Source organism: Trypanosoma brucei, chromosome 7 (genome assembly GCF_000210295.1).
Source record: "Trypanosoma brucei gambiense DAL972 chromosome 7, complete sequence".
In the NCBI taxonomy this organism is placed as follows: Eukaryota; Euglenozoa; class Kinetoplastea; order Trypanosomatida; family Trypanosomatidae; genus Trypanosoma; species Trypanosoma brucei.
Window position 1 is genome coordinate 1,187,131 of NC_026740.1, and position 15,064 is coordinate 1,202,194.

Consider the following 15,064-nt stretch of genomic DNA (forward strand, 5'->3'; position numbering starts at 1 on the left):
CTTTGCATCTTAATTAAAGTTCTACCTTGTGACAAAGGGCTGCAGCCTATGCTAGGAAGTAAAATGGAGCGTTAATTTTATTCGGTGGGGAGTATTATTGTAAAGGTCCCTCAATAAACGTGTAAGAAGTAACCCAAAGTAGGGGGTTAAGGAAGGATGGAAGGGCACTAGAGCATGTGTCCAGTCGCAGGTGCACACGCATGAGCCCCAATGTTCCTCTCCTTGTATTCCCGTGTTCCGCCTACACGCGAACACCCGTACAAACTCAAGAGCACAAATCGTTGCATCATTGTTTCTCTTCACTCTTCCCATAATTTTTCAATGTTTGCACAGACCCCATAGCAAGTAAGTGGAGAAAAAGGTAACACACAGTGAGTAAGAAAAGCAGCAACGACTAGAAACAAAAGTTTGGCGTAATGGTGATGAAGGCTTTCCCCCTTTCCCTATTAGCGGCAACCACTGTGCTATTACTGCTGCTTCCCGTTCCTGGTAGGTGTGCTGATTGCTTTGCTCATTCAAATGATTACTCCACTCCCGGGGAGCCGTTCGGCAAATCGAAGCACACAATCACCTTAAGTGGTGGGAACTGGGGCACTGTCATAGGCAGTGACGGAAATGCACTAAAGACGGCCCTTCTACTTGACATTTACGCTCAAATACTGCGACGGCATGCTTTTAACACTTCCGTCACCGTCGACGATATGCGGCAGGGAGAGCATGGCATGGAAGCTGAAGTAACCGTTACACAGGTTTTGTTGACTGATGTCCCTAGGGCCGACTTGCAGCATACATGGAATCCCAACGAAATAACATCGCTGTTAATGCAAGGGGTGTACAAACACACAAAAGATAAACACGATCCGCGTTCAGACGTCCATCTCGTTAGTGTCAGACTCCCCGCTGCGACTACAGAGCTCCACAAGTGTGGGAAGGCCTGTTGGACTGTTCGGTTAATAGGCATCTTTATAGGGATAGCCATGATTCTCATTGCAGCATACACTATATTCATAACGCGTAAATGGGAAAAGCAAGCGGAAAAAGAACCGGATGACGACTCTTCGCGGGAACCATTGCCAGAACAAGAACAGAGGAGGTCGAGAACACGCGTGTAGCATCGTTTGATTAGCAGCGGCGACAACAATCCGAAGTAATGCGCGGTTAGTTGTGGACAACATTCCACTGCGTCTCTTTGATATACTTTTTTTTGCTTTTGCTTTTCGCTGCATATACCAGCACCCCACTCCACGTGTGGTGAGGAGCTTGGGGTGGCATTCTTTGTTTGAACGCCTCCCATCCCCTTTTATGTTATTTTATGTGTTTTTTCCCCTCTTGCTCGTTTATTCCCACCCACCTTGTTGCTTTGACTGCCCTATGTACGACTGATAAATATGCATTGGACAACACATGGCTACTATTCAGTGTCTAAATACATCTTGCACACGCGGTCTTCCTGTTACTGCATGCACGGAAACTACTTTGAGCCCCCCCCTTCCTTTCCCTCCCTACTTTTTCATCTTTCATATTATACCACATACATTTTGTGTATTACTCATTTTACCATTAGCACCACCTTGCAAAGTTGATAGCGTAATATGGGAATGTGTGTATTATATACTTCCCAATTGAATCCATATTCGGGAAGTTTTCTGTCTCCTCACTCGCCTCGTTGAAATCCTGTTAGTTGTCTCGGTATCAATGATAATATTGCTGTGTGTTGAATGGTGGTTTATGGATGTGACTGTATTTTGTTGCGTATGAACCACTGGAATGATTAAAAGGTCCTTTTAGCACTGCGGAGTTATGAATATTAATAGCCTGCACTCGTGTCATTGTATCTGGTAGTATTTTCACACCCCACCCACGTGCAACTTTTTACCTTTGCTCTGAGTTATTCTACTCCACACACCCATCGTTGCAACATTATTGGAAGTTAAGTGCTTTAGTAGTCATTAATTTTGTAACGACTCTAATTAACGCGGTTCCGGTCGACAAAATTAAGCACTGCTGACACCCACTTCTTTATTTCCACCACCTGGAAACAATGACTCGGCAATCCGATGTGCAAAAATCCATGAGGACAATTTCTGATGGAGCGGAAAAGGCAGTAGAAGTACGGAAATATGACGAGAAAGCGGTGCAGCAGCGGATGCAGAAACTTTATGCCGATGTGGCGAAAAAGAAATTAGCTGAGAAGAAGCGAGCTGATGAGTTGGCGCAGATCCCGGTGTCGGAGGAGGATGTGCAACTTTTGGTGCGTGAATGCGGTTGGGAGGCGCAGGTGGCACAACAAAAACTCCGTGAGAGGAATGGAAGCGTTGTGGCGGTTCTTCGAGATGTTGCGGGACTCCCGAAGGCCAAAGCATCGAGTGGAACCTCCTGAAACCTGACAAACAAAAAAAAAACATTTACAATATAATGGTTATGACTGATTGAATGAGAGCAGCAGCGAGAGAAACGGAAGTTGGCGGAGCCCTTTTGGTTGACTTGTTACGAGATGCTCAGAGGTGTGGAGCGTAAGCATGTGTGTAATCCCACTGAAGACAATTGCATGGTGATGCAGGGGATGTTTGAGTTCATACAAATCTCAAACAAACACTGTAGAGGCGTTGAACTCATTAATGTCAAACTCCATCTGATTATTTCAGGCACGAATGCCCTCATGTAGGATGAAAAGGATTGCCACTTCCTTCATGTCGCAACGGATTCGCTATCAATTACAACAGCTCCGACCTACAGCTTGTTGTGAGTTTTTAACGCGCTTGGACTTCGGTAATGAACTTGGAACTTGATTTCCTGAGGATCGCCGCGGTGCATAATTTGTTCCTTCCCCATTTGATGTGAGCAGTGCGGTGCACTTAACCATTGTGATATCACTGCTTCGCTTTCTATGAGTGTGTGCTGTACAAATCTAATTCCTCTTCCACTATTTACCGTATTTGAAGCTCATTAAAGGAACCATAATTAGCAAAGGGGGCGCACTCAGTTGTCAAGGCAGTGGAACCCACAACATCCGCGCACAGCGGTGACACAAATGCATAATAGCTGCTTTTCATACACCTCTATTGTGGGGATGTTGATTCTCAAAGCGTAGTGGTTGTAATTTGAAATCAGGTATGGAGCGTCTGGGTAGGCGCATCGAGGCCAATCGCTTTATTATGGGACAGTTGGATGGTATGCGAGGGTGCACGCCTGCTGTTGGTTGCAGTGGCAGCCTCAAAAAATTAAGTTATGCGACACTCGGTGTATTGCGCCAGGAGAATATGCGGCGGTGCGGGTGAGTCCTTTCACTGCACTTTGGGCAGCGGGGGTTGGGATGGTATCTACAGGGGATCTACTTCACATTGGAAAGTAAACGTCACAACTGCTGTCTCGACTGGTCGCTGATAGAACCCGTGAGGTGAAGAGAGAGACTGCTAGACCGGAGTTCCCTTCCAGGACAGATTAGCATCGGCAAACCGAGAGGCACAAGCACGCCCTCGTTGTTGAATTACTGATCGGCATTCTGTTGGAGGTATGAAGGAATCGCAGTGGCGGCGGTGTTGAATAAAGTTTGAGAAACCTCGAGGAAAGGGAAAACCTCGTGTCGCAAAAGTCACTATTTCCCGGAAGTCACACCAGCTATAGAGGTTGAAATTGAATACTTGAGAAAACAGTTGGGCGACTGTAAAGAACAACTTATAAAATACAGAGTACACTTTGAGCAGATTAACCACGTTATTAAGAATAGACGAATTAAAGGAAATGGTTCAGCAGCAAGCTCAGACATAGTGGAAAAGCTCGAAAAATATTATAATATAACAAAACGCCCAAAAGGTCCCGTGGCCGCTGATCCTCGGAAACGATGTCTGTAAACCCCCAACCTTCCTCCATAGACCGTCAACAGAGCACTCAGATGTACCAACATGTTTCCACTACCCCGCTCGGCTTTAGTATAAACTGGGTCGGATGGAAAAACAGAGCGGAAACCTCTGAAGGATTTTTACAATTGTATGACGAATGTAGGACTACAATTGGGAATCCTGAGGCCTTCATGGTACAATTCTGTAAATTAATGGGGGGGGGAAGTGAATCATCTCTACATTTTTGGACGTTCACAAGATGGGTACGGTATTATGACCACTTCGTGGCTACGGCGAATAGAATGCCAATACAATATATAACAACAGGGGCAACTATGTATAAAACATTGCGACTGGAAATGGCAGCACAGAAAAGAGGAGTATTTATCCCACGGGCAATACAAGAAGGATTGGATACTGAAGGAGGTATCAATGTATGATAAGATGTCAAACGCAGCTGCAAAACAAAGAGCTCAGAGAAGTCGCCAAGGACGGAATTGAAGCAATTTCAACAACCATCAGCGTCGAACAAGCCCAAACGGGCGAAGGAAGTCCCCATCGCGGGAACAGTAGCAAAGGCGAGACTGAGCGGGGCTCGTAAAATATACCGCTCCCGACATAAGAGAATGAAACAAAAGGCGAAGAAAGAATGGTCAAAACTACAAATCCACAAGAACAGTGAATATGTTCGAAAACACATGGGAAACAAGAAAATTCTATGGGGGTGTTGCGATCCGCGTGCGGATATACGCAACAAAGAGATACGGGGAAGCACAAATAAAATAGTTGCTCCGGCACCACCTAAACCAGTGGCTGTCCCCTGCGCGCAGATTAGGCCCTGTTCGTCAGGGAACTCTGAGCGAGAGCACTGTCCGGACCTTAAAATGTCTATTCAAGCACCGGAAGTCAAGCCGATGCTATGGCGTAAACTATTAGGCTAGCATTAACACGCTTGCACGCATTGTTGAAAAAAACTGAACTTCCTCATTATTTCTTGGAACCAGTCTAGCGGCTCAGTTGCTAATACTTTTGCCGTATCCACCAGGCTTCCAAATAATTTTTCAAGGTCTCGCAGGTCGATTAATTTCAAATATTCTTGTGTCGTTATCTGCTTGTCTAGCCACATTATTTTCAATTTATTCAGATGTTTTTCTGTTACTTGTACACTTTTATTATTGTGGTCCAAGACCGCTCCTATGAAATCATAACTGGTGGCGTAAGAGGCAGCGGTTCGGATAATGTCACGCAGTATTTCTCCACCTTGCCGTGGAGGAGGCTAATTACTTTTGGCGCTTGTTTTTCCGTAATTGCGAGTCTGAAATTATCGATCCAGACATCACCGTCTATCATCCGGTGCTCTCAACGCGTTACCTGCGAGTGCCCCGTTAATGTCATTACCAACCACTGCATAATTTCGCAGCTTGTTGTTAATCCCACGGGCAATCGTGTCATTTCCAAAGGCGAACCATCTGCAGTTGCAATGGAGAAGCATGCGGTGGTGTTGACCGGCAGGTCAATTTCATAATAGCTTGCTTTTAAATCACCCACTATTGCTCCAGCGGCGGAGAGTCTGTCCAGGTACTCCTGGAGCGGGTTTAATTCCACTATACAGCGACAATCACACACATTGTCTAAATAGCCATTCGTAGTGTTTGGCGATGCCAATAGTCTCCTCCTGTTTTTCCAGGGTTCATCGACTGTAGATGCGCGGGCGACTGGGGGATCCACTGTCGATTTCGTGATATTCGCGCTGAGTACGGTCTTGGCATCACTGGATGATAGCCACTAACGCGCTGGGACGTCGCCTATTTCGTCCCGTCTTACGTATTGCGCGGCATCGGCTAATTGCCTGAACAGCACTTGAATTCTTTCTTGCACCTTATTTTTTGTGGAACCTAATAGTTTACGCCATAGCATCGGCTTGACTTCCGGTGCTTGAATAGACATTTTAAGGTCCGGACAGTGCTCTCGCTCAGAGTTCCCTGACGAACAGGGCCTAATCTGCGCGCAGGGGACAGCCACTGGTTTAGGTGGTGCCGGAGCAACTATTTTATTTGTGCTTCCCCGTATCTCTTTGTTGCGTATATCCGCACGCGGATCGCAACACCCCCATAGAATTTTCTTGTTTCCCATGTGTTTTCGAACATATTCACTGTTCTTGTGGATTTGTAGTTTTGACCATTCTTTCTTCGCCTTTTGTTTCATTCTCTTATGTCGGGAGCGGTATATTTTACGAGCCCCGCTCAGTCTCGCCTTTGCTACTGTTCCCGCGATGGGGACTTCCTTCGCCCGTTTGGGCTTGTTCGACGCTGATGGTTGTTGAAATTGCTTCAATTCCGTCCTTGGCGACTTCTCTGAGCTCTTTGTTTTGCAGCTGCGTTTGACATCTTATCATACATTGATACCTCCTTCAGTATCCAATCCTTCTTGTATTGCCCGTGGGATAAATACTCCTCTTTTCTGTGCTGCCATTTCCAGTCGCAATGTTTTATACATAGTTGCCCCTGTTGTTATATATTGTATTGGCATTCTATTCGCCGTAGCCACGAAGTGGTCATAATACCGTACCCATCTTGTGAACGTCCAAAAATGTAGAGATGATTCACTTCCCCCCCCCCATTAATTTACAGAATTGTACCATGAAGGCCTCAGGATTCCCAATTGTAGTCCTACATTCGTCATACAATTGTAAAAATCCTTCAGAGGTTTCCGCTCTGTTTTTCCATCCGACCCAGTTTATACTAAAGCCGAGCGGGGTAGTGGAAACATGTTGGTACATCTGAGTGCTCTGTTGACGGTCTATGGAGGAAGGTTGGGGGTTTACAGACATCGTTTCCGAGGATCAGCGGCCACGGGACCTTTTGGGCGTTTTGTTATATTATAATATTTTTCGAGCTTTTCCACTATGTCTGAGCTTGCTGCTGAACCATTTCCTTTAATTCGTCTATTCTTAATAACGTGGTTAATCTGCTCAAAGTGTACTCTGTATTTTATAAGTTGTTCTTTACAGTCGCCCAACTGTTTTCTCAAGTATTCAATTTCAACCTCTATAGCTGGTGTGACTTCCGGGAAATAGTGACTTTTGCGACACGAGGTTTTCCCTTTCCTCGAGGTTTCTCAAACTTTATTCAACACCGCCGCCACTGCGATTCCTTCATACCTCCAACAGAATGCCGATCAGTAATTCAACAACGAGGGCGTGCTTGTGCCTCTCGGTTTGCCGATGCTAATCTGTCCTGGAAGGGAACTCCGGTCTAGCAGTCTCTCTCTTCACCTCACGGGTTCTATCAGCGACCAGTCGAGACAGCAGTTGTGACGTTTACTTTCCAATGTGAAGTAGATCCCCTGTAGATACCATCCCAACCCCCGCTGCCCAAAGTGCAGTGAAAGGACTCACCCGCACCGCCGCATATTCTCCTGGCGCAATACACCGAGTGTCGCATAACTTAATTTTTTGAGGCTGCCACTGCAACCAACAGCAGGCGTGCACCCTCGCATACCATCCAACTGTCCCATAATAAAGCGATTGGCCTCGATGCGCCTACCCAGACGCTCCATACCTGATTTCAAATTACAACCACTACGCTTTGAGAATCAACATCCCCACAATAGAGGTGTATGAAAAGCAGCTATTATGCATTTGTGTCACCGCTGTGCGCGGATGTTGTGGGTTCCACTGCCTTGACAACTGAGTGCGCCCCCTTTGCTAATTATGGTTCCTTTAATGAGCTTCAAATACGGTAAATAGTGGAAGAGGAATTAGATTTGTACAGCACACACTCATAGAAAGCGAAGCAGTGATACCACAATGGTTAAGTGCACCGCACTGCTCACATCAAATGGGGAAGGAACAAATTATGCACCGCGGCGATCCTCAGGAAATCAAGTTCCAAGTTCATTACCGAAGTCCAAGCGCGTTAAAAACTCACAACAAGCTGTAGGTCGGAGCTGTTGTAATTGATAGCGAATCCGTTGCGACATGAAGGAAGTGGCAATCCTTTTCATCCTACATGAGGGCATTCGTGCCTGAAATAATCAGATGGAGTTTGACATTAATGAGTTCAACGCCTCTACAGTGTTTGTTTGAGATTTGTATGAACTCAAACATCCCCTGCATCACCATGCAATTGTCTTCAGTGGGATTACACACATGCTTACGCTCCACACCTCTGAGCATCTCGTAACAAGTCAACCAAAAGGGCTCCGCCAACTTCCGTTTCTCTCGCTGCTGCTCTCATTCAATCAGTCATAACCATTATATTGTAAATGTTTTTTTTTTGTTTGTCAGGTTTCAGGAGGTTCCACTCGATGCTTTGGCCTTCGGGAGTCCCGCAACATCTCGAAGAACCGCCACAACGCTTCCATTCCTCTCACGGAGTTTTTGTTGTGCCACCTGCGCCTCCCAACCGCATTCACGCACCAAAAGTTGCACATCCTCCTCCGACACCGGGATCTGCGCCAACTCATCAGCTCGCTTCTTCTCAGCTAATTTCTTTTTCGCCACATCGGCATAAAGTTTCTGCATCCGCTGCTGCACCGCTTTCTCGTCATATTTCCGTACTTCTACTGCCTTTTCCGCTCCATCAGAAATTGTCCTCATGGATTTTTGCACATCGGATTGCCGAGTCATTGTTTCCAGGTGGTGGAAATAAAGAAGTGGGTGTCAGCAGTGCTTAATTTTGTCGACCGGAACCGCGTTAATTAGAGTCGTTACAAAATTAATGACTACTAAAGCACTTAACTTCCAATAATGTTGCAACGATGGGTGTGTGGAGTAGAATAACTCAGAGCAAAGGTAAAAAGTTGCACGTGGGTGGGGTGTGAAAATACTACCAGATACAATGACACGAGTGCAGGCTATTAATATTCATAACTCCGCAGTGCTAAAAGGACCTTTTAATCATTCCAGTGGTTCATACGCAACAAAATACAGTCACATCCATAAACCACCATTCAACACACAGCAATATTATCATTGATACCGAGACAACTAACAGGATTTCAACGAGGCGAGTGAGGAGACAGAAAACTTCCCGAATATGGATTCAATTGGGAAGTATATAATACACACATTCCCATATTACGCTATCAACTTTGCAAGGTGGTGCTAATGGTAAAATGAGTAATACACAAAATGTATGTGGTATAATATGAAAGATGAAAAAGTAGGGAGGGAAAGGAAGGGGGGGGCTCAAAGTAGTTTCCGTGCATGCAGTAACAGGAAGACCGCGTGTGCAAGATGTATTTAGACACTGAATAGTAGCCATGTGTTGTCCAATGCATATTTATCAGTCGTACATAGGGCAGTCAAAGCAACAAGGTGGGTGGGAATAAACGAGCAAGAGGGGAAAAAACACATAAAATAACATAAAAGGGGATGGGAGGCGTTCAAACAAAGAATGCCACCCCAAGCTCCTCACCACACGTGGAGTGGGGTGCTGGTATATGCAGCGAAAAGCAAAAGCAAAAAAAAGTATATCAAAGAGACGCAGTGGAATGTTGTCCACAACTAACCGCGCATTACTTCGGATTGTTTTCAGCACTATTGCTATCAGATATGCCTTCGTTACTTTCTGTTTCCATCCTGGCATCGTCGACGTTTAGGACATTGACTGCATGTTTATTTGGAGTAGGAATGTCTTCCTCTTCTTCTTCTTCATCTTCCTCTTTTTCTGCATCCCTTCTCCATTTAAAAATTAAGAATACGCAAATTGCAGAAACGAGAGCCATAAAAAACAAAATGACGCCCGAGAAGGTTCGCAGAGCCGCGCAGCCCTCCCCGCACCTATGAAGTTTTTCACTTATGGTCGGGTTCTTGACGCTCAGGAGGCGCACGGCACCGTTGCTACCGGTTTCGCTGTTACCACCGTACTCATTGTAAAAGTTGTTTGTGTGTTTATACGTTCCTTGCATTAGTAACGACGATATCTCGCTGGGATTCCATGTGTGCTGCATCTTCTCGCTCGGGGTACCATTTATCAAAACTTGCGTAATGGTCACTGTAACACTCATGTGTTTACCTCGAGTATTTACGTCGTTGATGTCAGCTGTGGTGTCGAAAGCGTGTCTCCGTAATATTTGAGCGTAAATATCAAGAAGAAGAGCCGTCTTTAGTTTCTTTTCGCTCTGCACGCTAACACCACCCCACTTATCACCACTAAAAGTGATTACATGTTTCGATGTGCCCAACTGTTCTTCGTCAGTGGAATTATTGCCCCTCGGTGTTGCAAAGCAATTTTTCGAGAGAGTGGGCACGGGGATCAGCAACAGCATTGCTGCTGTTGTAAGAGAAAATGAAACCTTCATTGTCATTATGCTGAAAAGGGCTTTCTCTTTTCCTTTCTTTTTGTAAGCTACCCGTGTTTTACTTCTTTGCTCTAAGCCAAAACTTACCAATAATTCGAGTACAGTTAAAGAAAGAAAGAAAAGGGGGAAGTGAAGGGAATCATGTTGGACAGAATCCACAACAAAAATTATAATTAACCGAATGGATCAACTTCATTGTCCAAACAGTCTCTCTTGTATTGCTGTTGTCGTCACCGTTCATTTGTGGTGAGGGAAGGAATTGTGTGTGCCGATTTATCCTTCCTGTTTTCTCTTAATAACGAGACAATAAAATAAGTGACCGTTAATATCTTTTATTTTCTTTTCTTCCCCCGGTACTCGAACCGCAAGGCGGGGGAGTCACATATAACGAGAGATCAAAGATACAAATAAATAATATAAAACAGCAGAAGGGCACACACACACACACACACACACATACATATATATATATATACATGTATGAGGGAACGAAATAAAGATAGTTTTTAACAAGGAGGAAGAAATAAAGCACTGAAAACTAAAAGAAACTCGACGCAACGGCTCTCAATATTCGCCGTACTTTACTCTCAGGGATCGCAGAGGTGTATTTTTTTTTTTCTTCTTTCCTTGTCCCACTTCTTTTGGCACCTCCCGCGGCCTGCTCGTGGAAGAATGCACATAATTACGATAACTTACGTTCATGTCATATAAAATAATAATAATAGACAACAACGACGCGGTGGCGATGATTGTTTTGATTAAATAACCTGAAGGAAAAAAAAAAAAAGAAACCTCGGTGGAGGAATATTCACAGATGGATGTTTTTTTCATTATTATTTTGTTTTTGTTTCTGCGGGTGACAGCCTTTCCTTTAATTTTATTTGTTGGTTATGTACCGCTCATGTCCTACGTTGAGTGGTGGAAGAAGCACAAAAACAAGACTACAGCACAACTAAGTGAACAAATAAACTAACAACAAAAGTAATCGGATTGAAGCAGTGACGTATAAAACTTTTTTCACTACATATGCCTTTATTTATTTGTTTCCTCAGTCCTATAATGGTCTTGATTGTAAGGATGATTGGCATTGCTCTCATCTTTTTCTTTCGGTTCCCCACGGCAACAGTTGACGATTAGGTAAATGATCAAAATAAGTAAAGAAACCCCCATTAAAATAATAACTACCATCGCCAGCTTTAATAGTCGCCTGCATGTGTCATCGCACTCACCAAAATGCAGTTTTCCATCATGCACCTTCACGGAGATGAGTTCCGGTCTCTTCACACCTTCGTACAAACTTAGTGTTTTACTATAATCCGTCTGCGTAATAAGTGAATTCACCTCCGCAGGCGGCCAAATGTGTTGCCTCTCAGGATTTGAAACTTGTGTCCTGACGGTTTGTACAACAACTATGAGTATTTCGACAAAGTTGTGTGTGGGGTCGAATGAGGCAATTAAAACCTCCGTCAGAAAACTTCCATTCCGTTGCACGTAACGATCGATGTCGCTCACAAGTGTTTCCCTCAGTTGTTCCTCTTTCTGCTGGACAGTTGCCGCCCAATTGTCGCCATCAAATTTCACGGTATGTTTTGATGTTGAGGACTGCTGGATGTCGTCAGCACACCTACCAGGAACGGGAAGCAGCAGTAATGACACAGTGGTTGCCGCTAACAGGGAAAGGGGGAAAGCCTTCATCACCATTACGCCAAACTTTTGTTTCTAGTCGTTGCTGCTTTTCTTACTCACTGTGTGTTACCTTTTTCTCCACTTACTTGCTATGGGGTCTGTGCAAACATTGAAAAATTATGGGAAGAGTGAAGAGAAACAATGATGCAACGATTTGTGCTCTTGAGTTTGTACGGGTGTGCGCGTGTATTAAGTCAAGAAATGAGTGAGATAACAATGACCAATAAACAGGAGTCAGAAAGAGTATTTGTACAAAGAAAAATTAGTGAACGATGCGGGAGAGCAACAACACAAGCTCAATAACAATAACGGAAAAAAGCAATGAAGACGACAGTCGCTTTGCCTACTTGTCATCACAAATGTTAATTTCCTGTTGATGGGCAATAACCCAATGCCTACCCTCGGTAATTTGGTGAGATTCAGAGAAAAAAAGCAAAGGAATGTGGGAATTTCTTCGATCGAATGGAAACCCCCCAAAAAGGAGGAAAAAGTAAACATACGTAAAAATAACTCCCCCTCCTTCCGTCACACGAATATACAAGAATATATGTATTTTTACGCACTCGTGAATTAAATGTTGCGCGCAACAAGAAATAAAACACAAGAGAACTTACATTGCCATTTTTTGTTTTAGTATCATCTGTTTAAGACAAATATCAACCGGTGAAGCACAAAGAGTTGTTGAAACAGAGATAAATAGATAAATTCAATAGTGTATATGAAGCACGAAGTGATGACAGTCGAAAATACGAAGGAACGGGATGCGCATAACACAGAAGAGTGAATACAGTGTAATGACAAATCAAAAGAAAAAATACAACTCACTCGATATCATGAGACTTCTACAATCAGAAAGCATTTGCTATTATTAGCGTGGAAAAAGAATGAAGAAGCAATAAAATAAAATATGTATAACAATGGCACGTACCTATAGCCACAGCTAGTATTGGGGGCATCGAACCTGATGGGGCTAGTCCGCCGTTTTCGGTCATTTTAATCCCTTTCTTCATGTTTCGGACGCCGGAAATGCGAATAAATCCAAATGTACGCCGTCACACTAACTATTATGGTCATAGCAGCGAGAGACACAGCCACCACACCTCTAAGAATTTGACAGCTCGTGCCACATAATGGCGGACCCGGGGGAACCAAAGGAAGTCTGACGGTAATGAGTTCAACATCCCCATGGGGTTTGTACGTGCTTTTTGTGTGTTCAAATTTTCCCTGCATTATCATAGAGTTGGCCTCACTGGGATTCCACACATGCTGCAACTCAGGCGTGGGGTCATCAGCCAATGCAACTTGTGTAACGGTCACTTCAACTTCCATTTCCCCCTCTCTCACTTTCATATTGTTGATGGTAACGGTGGTGTTGACGGCGTACTCCCGTTGCGTTTGCAAGTAAATGTCGAGCAAAAGTGACTCCCTCAACTTCGCTTCATCACTTATGACAATTTCGTCCCATTTCGTGCCTTTAAAGGTGATTATGTGCTTCGATTTGCCGAACTCCGTTGGTTGCAAGTACAACATCGTACCATTGAGGCAGTCAGAGTGTGCGGGAACAGGAAGCAGCAGTAATAACACAGTGGTTGCCGCTAACAGGGAAAGGGGGAAAGCCTTCATCACCATTACGCCAAACTTTTGTTTCTCGTTGTTGCTGCTTTTCTTACTCACTGTGTGTTACCTTTTTCTCCACTTACTTGCTATGGGGTCTGTGCAAACATTGAAAAATTATGGGAAGAGTGAAGAGAAACAATGATGCAACGATTTGTGCTCTTGAGTTTGTACGGGTGTGCGCGTGTATTAAGTCAAGAAATGAGTGAGATAACAATGACCAATAACGCAACTTGATGATGGAAACAAAAAGGGTACACGCATAAGAAGTCTACCACCATTCCATGGTGTGATTATTGCAAACTAGAAGGTAGTGTCGATTAACCACCCAGACGAACCATCTCCAGTTGTCGTTACTGTTGTTAATAGACCCAAAACAAGCCCTAGTAAGCGGTTAATTACTGGAGGAAGGATTTGCTCCTCTTTATTGGTGCTGCATACTAACTTGTTATCATTGTTCCTTCAGCACTGCTGTTCAGTACGATAGGAGAAGGGGATTTGAATATATATATATATAAACAACTTTGCAGAACCAAAATGCATCACTGAATTCCAACGAAGCGTTAAGACGAAAAATGATAACCCCCTCTCCGCATTGTCGACGCCAAGTTTATCCTTTTAAATACAAACATGCACGGAAATACGTATGATGCGTGCCCATAAACCCGTTGGATGAAATATTCACGCGGCGGCACTCTGTAAAATATAAAATGCCCGTCATGCGGCACGACGGAACGAGCGGGTCAACTTGTGGTTTCTACCCTTTTGTATCTTCAGGGCGCAATGGTGCTTCCACAACGCACCGAAGCTACTCAATGTCGGTTCACTATCGTGTGGCAACTTCATGACTAGGCCATTTCGATTTTGAAGTTATACTTCACTACTTAGTCGCCCCACGCTCCATTTCATTTGGAAGTACCGTATCTAACGCGGTGCCAAGGCTTGTTTTTGCTCCTTTGGCAGAACAAAAACATTCAGTAGCAAACGGTTGGCACCAAAGTTTGAGATGGGCCGACTAAGAACTCAGAGCCGTTGGCGCGGATGTCCCCACGGGTTGGTTTAGTATGCCCAAGTGACGTGCTCAGTGAGTTCTTCAGTTGAGTCCTTACGTATTGTGTGAAGGCCGTAGTTAAGCAGCAGCATTCGTGGGGCCAGATTATTTGACCAAATAGCTGCGACAAGTGAAGGAATACCTTCAGCAGCCTAGTTCTTGTCCATAGTTCCCCTAGAGATAGCTCTTATGAAGGAGAAAAAGTGAAGGCAACCCATTGGATGTTAGAAGTGAAGCGACGCGAAAGGGGGAAACAGTAAATCTTGCGGATGAAGAAATGCAAACGTATATCTCATGAGAGTTTGGCTCGAAAGGGAGGCATTTTGTCAAAAGCGTACGAATGGAAAGGGAAAGAAGGGACAAGTGGCATTTGCGTACTCCCTTTAAAGTTAGGAACCACAGTTGCACGTCTTTCCTGATGCTCATCCATCCACCTCTTCGCACTGTCACCAGGGCCCCCCTGCCGATTGGGGCATGACTCTCATATCAAATAACGCTTTCAAAAGCCTTAACAATTAATAGTCATAAATAATAATAATAATATTGATAGTAGTCGGCACGATGCTGT

At 44.4% G+C, this 15,064-nt stretch overlaps 9 protein-coding genes across 9 annotated transcripts; 5 read left to right on the plus strand and 4 right to left on the minus strand.

The window, feature by feature from the left end:
- Positions 1-416: 416 nt before the first annotated feature.
- On the plus strand, positions 417-1,112 carry TbgDal_VII4760 (hypothetical protein, conserved; the record flags this gene model as incomplete). The annotated part of the gene is made up of 1 exon (XM_011776536.1): positions 417-1,112. One exon carries the CDS (start codon positions 417-419, stop codon positions 1,110-1,112), a length of 696 nt encoding a protein of 231 aa, XP_011774838.1.
- A 929-nt stretch (positions 1,113-2,041) lies between these two features.
- TbgDal_VII4770 (hypothetical protein, conserved) lies at positions 2,042-2,380 on the plus strand (the record flags this gene model as incomplete). The annotated part of the gene is made up of 1 exon (XM_011776537.1): positions 2,042-2,380. One exon carries the CDS (start codon positions 2,042-2,044, stop codon positions 2,378-2,380), a length of 339 nt encoding a protein of 112 aa, XP_011774839.1.
- A 1,461-nt stretch (positions 2,381-3,841) lies between these two features.
- TbgDal_VII4772 (hypothetical protein, unlikely) lies at positions 3,842-4,279 on the plus strand (the record flags this gene model as incomplete). The annotated part of the gene is made up of 1 exon (XM_011776538.1): positions 3,842-4,279. The coding sequence occupies one exon, from the start codon at positions 3,842-3,844 to the stop codon at positions 4,277-4,279; it is 438 nt and encodes a 145-aa protein (XP_011774840.1).
- Positions 4,280-4,465: 186 nt separating this feature from the next.
- Positions 4,466-4,780, plus strand: TbgDal_VII4774 (hypothetical protein, unlikely; the record flags this gene model as incomplete). The annotated part of the gene is made up of 1 exon (XM_011776539.1): positions 4,466-4,780. One exon carries the CDS (start codon positions 4,466-4,468, stop codon positions 4,778-4,780), a length of 315 nt encoding a protein of 104 aa, XP_011774841.1.
- A 203-nt stretch (positions 4,781-4,983) lies between these two features.
- Positions 4,984-5,364, plus strand: TbgDal_VII4780 (hypothetical protein, unlikely; the record flags this gene model as incomplete). The annotated part of the gene is made up of 1 exon (XM_011776540.1): positions 4,984-5,364. The coding sequence occupies one exon, from the start codon at positions 4,984-4,986 to the stop codon at positions 5,362-5,364; it is 381 nt and encodes a 126-aa protein (XP_011774842.1).
- Positions 5,365-8,130: 2,766 nt separating this feature from the next.
- On the minus strand, positions 8,131-8,469 carry TbgDal_VII4790 (hypothetical protein, conserved; the record flags this gene model as incomplete). Its single annotated transcript, XM_011776541.1, has 1 exon — positions 8,131-8,469. One exon carries the CDS (start codon positions 8,467-8,469, stop codon positions 8,131-8,133), a length of 339 nt encoding a protein of 112 aa, XP_011774843.1.
- Positions 8,470-9,359: 890 nt separating this feature from the next.
- TbgDal_VII4800 (hypothetical protein, conserved) lies at positions 9,360-10,151 on the minus strand (the record flags this gene model as incomplete). Its single annotated transcript, XM_011776542.1, has 1 exon — positions 9,360-10,151. The coding sequence occupies one exon, from the start codon at positions 10,149-10,151 to the stop codon at positions 9,360-9,362; it is 792 nt and encodes a 263-aa protein (XP_011774844.1).
- A 1,026-nt stretch (positions 10,152-11,177) lies between these two features.
- Positions 11,178-11,846, minus strand: TbgDal_VII4810 (hypothetical protein, conserved; the record flags this gene model as incomplete). The annotated part of the gene is made up of 1 exon (XM_011776543.1): positions 11,178-11,846. The coding sequence occupies one exon, from the start codon at positions 11,844-11,846 to the stop codon at positions 11,178-11,180; it is 669 nt and encodes a 222-aa protein (XP_011774845.1).
- Positions 11,847-12,824: 978 nt separating this feature from the next.
- On the minus strand, positions 12,825-13,460 carry TbgDal_VII4820 (hypothetical protein, conserved; the record flags this gene model as incomplete). The annotated part of the gene is made up of 1 exon (XM_011776544.1): positions 12,825-13,460. The coding sequence occupies one exon, from the start codon at positions 13,458-13,460 to the stop codon at positions 12,825-12,827; it is 636 nt and encodes a 211-aa protein (XP_011774846.1).
- Between the last annotated feature and the right edge of the window lie 1,604 nt (positions 13,461-15,064).